The sequence below is a fragment of the Arvicanthis niloticus genome, chromosome 7, assembly GCF_011762505.2.
Source record: "Arvicanthis niloticus isolate mArvNil1 chromosome 7, mArvNil1.pat.X, whole genome shotgun sequence".
NCBI classification, from domain to species: domain Eukaryota; kingdom Metazoa; phylum Chordata; class Mammalia; order Rodentia; family Muridae; genus Arvicanthis; species Arvicanthis niloticus.
The window spans coordinates 42,968,237-42,973,664 of record NC_047664.1 but is presented as its reverse complement, the minus strand read 5'-3'; the positions used below and the strand labels follow the sequence as shown (position 1 = coordinate 42,973,664).

At 51.9% G+C, this 5,428-nt stretch overlaps 1 protein-coding gene across 1 annotated transcript; it reads right to left on the bottom strand.

The window, feature by feature from the left end:
* Nucleotides 1-425: 425 nt before the first annotated feature.
* Drd5 (dopamine receptor D5) lies at nt 426-3,817 on the bottom strand. The gene has a single exon (XM_034508345.2). The coding sequence runs from the start codon at nt 3,361-3,363 to the stop codon at nt 1,927-1,929; it is 1,437 nt and encodes a 478-aa protein (XP_034364236.1). The 5' UTR covers nt 3,364-3,817; the 3' UTR covers nt 426-1,926.
* Between the last annotated feature and the right edge of the window lie 1,611 nt (nt 3,818-5,428).

Genomic DNA, 5,428 nt, shown 5'->3' with positions numbered 1-5,428 from the left:
GTGGAGGTCTGCAGAGAGAGAGAACGAGAGAAATAGCAATTCCAGCCAACAAGGATTCTCAAGGTCAAAGACACTGGGAAACGATGTTTGCACACTTGAGACTCATAGTGTTCAGAAAAAAGCTCTCCCGAGCTCCAGCAGGGAAAACAAGCATCGAACCTGTTTGGTGTGTTTCCCAGACTCTACTTGTGACCATCTGCATCATGAAACACGATTTTGAAGTTAATGATCAGGTCCTTCCATTCACAAATGCATCCAGAAAGTGAGGTCCAGAGAAGGCCAGAGGCTCACTCAGGCCTGTGCAGCCACCTCCTGAATCCTGACACGGTGTACGTTTCCCAGCCCCTGCCTGTGCCATAAAGATCTGCTTAGATCATTGGGGCTTGCAAGAAGTCAAACCCTGAACACAGACCTCAGATCCCAGGATAAGTTTGACAAAGATCATGGGATTTACTACACTCAGTAAGGTTTGCTTTTGGCCTCACCATTCCAGAAAATGATTCATTCAACCAACATTTATTAAGCACAATGTGACAGGCACTACACATTTTACAGGGAACAAGACACAGCTGTTTAGAAGACTCATAATACAGTTATCCATAAGGAAACCAAAACTGATTGAACTGTCCTTGAGAAACGGTTGTTTTTGGAGCAGGGGCGTGTAGGAAATAACATATGCACATTTCATTTGCTTCTGATACTTTTAAGGTTTTTTTTTTTTTTTTTTTTTACATTTGTGTCTAATAAAATCATACCGGAATAAAGAACAGTTCGCTGTACTCAGTGCAGGAAGGGGAAGCAAAAAGCCGGTGGGCTCGTCTGTGAGCCCCTCACCCTACAAGTTCATTCAGTCATGTGTTACCTCTGGCGTTCCTCACGTAGGCTGAAGTTCATTCCATCTGTTATTGCCTGCCAAGAAAATCATCTGCTTCAAAGCAGGATTTCGGGTTTGAGGCATTTTGAAGCATAGCACATCTAAAAGACCCTAGAAAATGTGGTTTACTGGAGCCACGTCACACTGTGAACACCCCAGATGAAAGATAGAGAAGATAAGTTATGTTAGGTGGTCTTTCCTATGCTCCGAGAGTATCTGTCTAGCAAACAGGACCATTGTCTCCTGTAATTCCAGAAGACAGTTTCAAAAGACAAAACAAAACCAATCGAGTGGCAGGCTTGAGAATCCCGCATCTAATGCTGTGCAGGTGAAACTAGCCTTCAGTGTGTCCTGAAGGTGTGGCTGAGGACAAGAGAGCTAAGAAGTCAGCAGTTCCTCAAGGCCCTTTGTCCTGCGTGTTTCCTAAGCAAAGCTGCTCAGAAAACAAACGTATACTCCAAACCCCAGCTGTCTCTCAAGAGTGCTGGCACTTGTGATTTCTCTAGGAGCAACACTGGCAAAGCACCAACTGGCAAAGCAAAGGTAACTGCCCCCCACCCAGACTCAAATGCATGCACTGTCCTCTTATGAAAAACCAGAACAAATCAGAAAGAAATCCGGGTCACAGGAAAGACCCCTCAACCTGCACTAAAGCAGCCAGAGCACAGGGCTACAGACCCAAGTCTTTCGAAAGTCACAGCCCACACCAACAATTGCCACTCAGACCTGTCCTTTAAAAAAAGCAACCCAGGTGCAAGTCACAGAACAAGCCTTTGTTAGAAAGGGTAAGTTGAGGTGTACTCTTAAAGGACCAGGCTCCACTTTCTCGTCTCTCAACGGACCTCTCTTCTTTGTCCAGAATATCTGAGTTTATTCCAACAGCCTCAGCTCATTTTCTCAGCTAAGAATCATTGGGTTTCTATGCAGCAGGACTACAGAATGCATATGCAAAACGAGAGTGTATGTATTTGTGTGTGTGTGTGTGCACATGTGCACGCATTTGTGCATGCTTGTAAATGTGGCCACAACTGTATATGCCCATGAGGGTTTTTCTAAGCAGTTTTATGGAGACAATTGGGGGTGAGAGGTGAGATTTTGCCTAAGGAAACCTCCTCCTCACAATCAAGCTCCCAGACACACTCGGCAGCCAGGTCACCGTCTGGGGTCGTTGGTGAGATTTGAGACATATGATCGAAAGGCCCCTCCTCCTCCGCCTCCTCCTCCTCTCCCACCTCCCTGTCTCCAGAGGACACCACATTTGGGATCATGTGGACATAGGCAGCAGCGATCTCCCTGTGGAAGACCGTGTCTTGGTTGTAGGAGATGAGTTCATTGCTGATGTTTACCGTCTGCACTGGGGTCCGGAAGCAGAGGTGGCTGCACCCCAGCAGCTGGGCAAACACCTTCCGGAAATCTGCATTAAAGGCATAGATGATGGGGTTGAGAGAGGAATTGGCCCAGCCAAACCAGACGAATATGTCGAAGGTGGTCTCGCTGACACAAAGGAAGCCAGTCCTTGTGCCCTGGGCATCTCCACTGCTGCAGAAAGGAACCATACAGTTCAGGATGAAGAAAGGCAACCAGCAGCACACGAAGACCCCCATGATCACTGACAGAGTTTTGAAGACCTTGGTCTCCTTCTTGATGGACGCTCGCAAGCTGGGGTCAGGTTCGCAGGCCCCACGGCTCCGGCAACTCTGAGCATGCTCAGCTGCCCTCTCTAGGGAGGAGATCCGGCGGATCTGCACCTGTGCAATGCGGTAGATGCGTGTGTAGGTCACGATCATGATGGCCACCGGGATGTAGAAGCTGATGAGCGACGAGGAGATGGCATAGGTTCGGTTCAGGCTGGAGTCACAATTCTCCGTTCTCCCTTCTAGCTCCCAGCCTTCCTCCCAGGGTGTCCCATTGGACAGCAGGCCCTCTCGGCCCTGGGAGCCTGCCTTGTCTCTATGCCAATTGAGTTGGACCGGGATGAAGGAGATGAGGATGGACAAGGTCCAGGCCAGGGCCACCATGACCAGGGCTACACGCTGGGTCATCTTGCGCTCATAGCGGAAGGGTCTGGAAATAGCCCAGTAACGGTCAACGCTGATGATACATAGATTCAGGATGGAGGCAGTGGAGCACATGATGTCAAAGGCCACCCAGACGTCGCAGAATGCCCCAAAGGGCCAGTACCCAGCCACCTCAGCCACGGCCTTCCAGGGCATGACCAACAATGCCACGAAGAGGTCTGAGACGGCCAGGGATTCGATGAAGATGTTGGTCATTTTGGCGCGCAGGTGGCGGCTGCGGACGATGGCAGCACACACTAGTACGTTGCCGAGCAAGGTCCAGACAATTAGAAGAGTCAGGAGGCCAGCTGTGATCACCTGCGCGGGTCCCAGCGGGGCTGCCGAGCCCCCGGGGGCGTCCACCTGGGCCAGTTGCCTCTGCAACCCCAGCCGAGCCCAATGTGCGGTGCCATTGCGCCCAGAGGGCAGCATGTCGCGCTGGGTAGCTCCGGCTCTCTGCGTGTGGTCCCAACTTGTCCCCTGCGCCCCGCGGAAGGCCCCATCGGGCACCCCAGAGGGTGCTCTGGACCCTGCAGCTGACCGTCCCCGGACCCAAGGAGCGCTCACCCTGCACTGCTTGGGATCCCGTAATGGTGACAACCTTGCGCGCCTCTGGTCCCCACGATGGGACAGGAAGCGACCGGTGCCCACGGGCTGCCGGGTCTGTGATCCTGTGTCAGCAGCGCGCCGGTGGCTGCCGCTGCATCTGTTTCTGTCCGAGTCGGAGAAACACAGAGCGGCCGCCAACGGGGGCGGGGTCCGGAGTCACCGGCACCCGGCGATCTCTCTAGCGCGGTGGCTGCCTGGTTCCGCGCGCCCGCCCCTATCAGCCACGCTTCTGCGGCCCGCGCACCCTCCTACCTGCGCCCTGGCATCATGACTCTCTGCTGTCTTCTTCCAACTTTAGAGGCTACACAAAGGTCCGAGAGTGGCCCCAGTGCCACATCCTCGCCCCAAGCCTGGGAATTAGCTTGTCTCAAACACCAGGTGCCACTCCTGGACCACCTCTGGGTAGAGAAATGGATCCCAGAGGCCTCTAGACAAACCAGAGACTTGGAGGATAAGAGGGTGGCCTTTGATGTCACAACCTCATCCCGAACCCCTATTCTGGGTCGCAGAACCCTGAATTCTCTACTCAGCTTTTCTGGTCGTTGGTTTCTTCTCCCAGAAGGAGAGACAAAATGGTCTCCTTCCTGGGTGCGCAAGGATTTGAGAGAGTCACCCAGACTGTGATAGGGTGACAGTAGCCCCTATCCCACCTCTTCCCCTCACACTGAGACTCAGCCACACTCAGACCTCCACAAGCCTTTCCTAAGCTCAGACGTGCTCAATTTACAAAAGGGATTGGGGGGTTGAGGAAGGCTAATGATTCATTGTGTTTTACAGGAACTAAACTGTAAGAGCCCAAACTGGGGAGAGAAAGGGGGGACTGTGGGAAAGAGTGGAGAGAGAGCAGCGTTCCCGGCCTTAGCACACCTCTTACACACAAGCCTCTCAAAATGTTCCTGTCTCCCTGGTGGGGTTGAGCTCAGATAAAGTGAAAGCAAGCACCTGAAGGTTGCCCTTCCCCTGCAGGTGTTGCCTCCTATTCCAGCTGCTAGCCCTCTACCCAGAAGCACTTGCGCTTTGAGCAGCTCCCGGAGTCCTTGCATCTGAACTTCAAATACCCTTGCACCTTTAACCTTGCTCCCAGCTTTCTGCTGGGGGGAGACTGATAGACCACCTGTCCCAGTACGAGAGCACAAACCGGACAGTCACCCTTCACTCACACCTCTCCTCTCTGGACGCTGGTGGCCTTGTCTCTGATTTCATTAAGGTGTCACCATCCCAGCCTCATGGTCACCTCAACTCCAGGCTGACCTGCCCTGGTCCCATGCCCACCCTCCACTCAACTGTCAGCAGAGTCCCCTTTCTGCTTGGTGGCTGGGTAGATTCTAGCGTGGTTCCTCCTGCCTCAGTAGTTCCCACCAGCTCCCCATGAAGCTGGGCCTTCGGCCAGATATATAGGATAGCTCAGCACCTCAGCTTGTGCTTGCTTGTCTCTGCCCATGGCTCCTATTGCTTCTCCTGAGGTTCCTCCGAATTTGACCTGTGTTTGACAAGGCAACAGTACCACTCTTGAGAAAGATCAGTCACCACAAAACACAGATGGGTCAGATGGGGATTTCCAAACCTGAGCTGACCTCTACCACGACCATGGCATCCTGGAGAGCAGCCACTCATGATGCTGGAAAAGAGCTATGATTGTTAGACATACATAGGCTCAAAGTCCAGCCATTTATTGAGCAACTACTATATATGAGGTTCTAGTATAGATACATGGATAGATAGACAGATGGATGAGATACATGCATACAACTGATATCTATGAGCTTTCAGGTTTGCAATATGGTATATGTTCAATAAACAAATGTATATTTGTTCCTGGATACTTTAGAAATCTGCAGTTCTACCCATCAATACCTAAGCACTTGCTGATGGAAGGGGTACGGCACAT

What these genes read in the sequence shown, in the direction of transcription:
- Drd5 (XM_034508345.2), bottom strand. Translation starts at nt 3,363, where the DNA reads ATGCTGCCCTCTGGGCGCAATGGCACCGCACATTGGGCTCGGCTGGGG.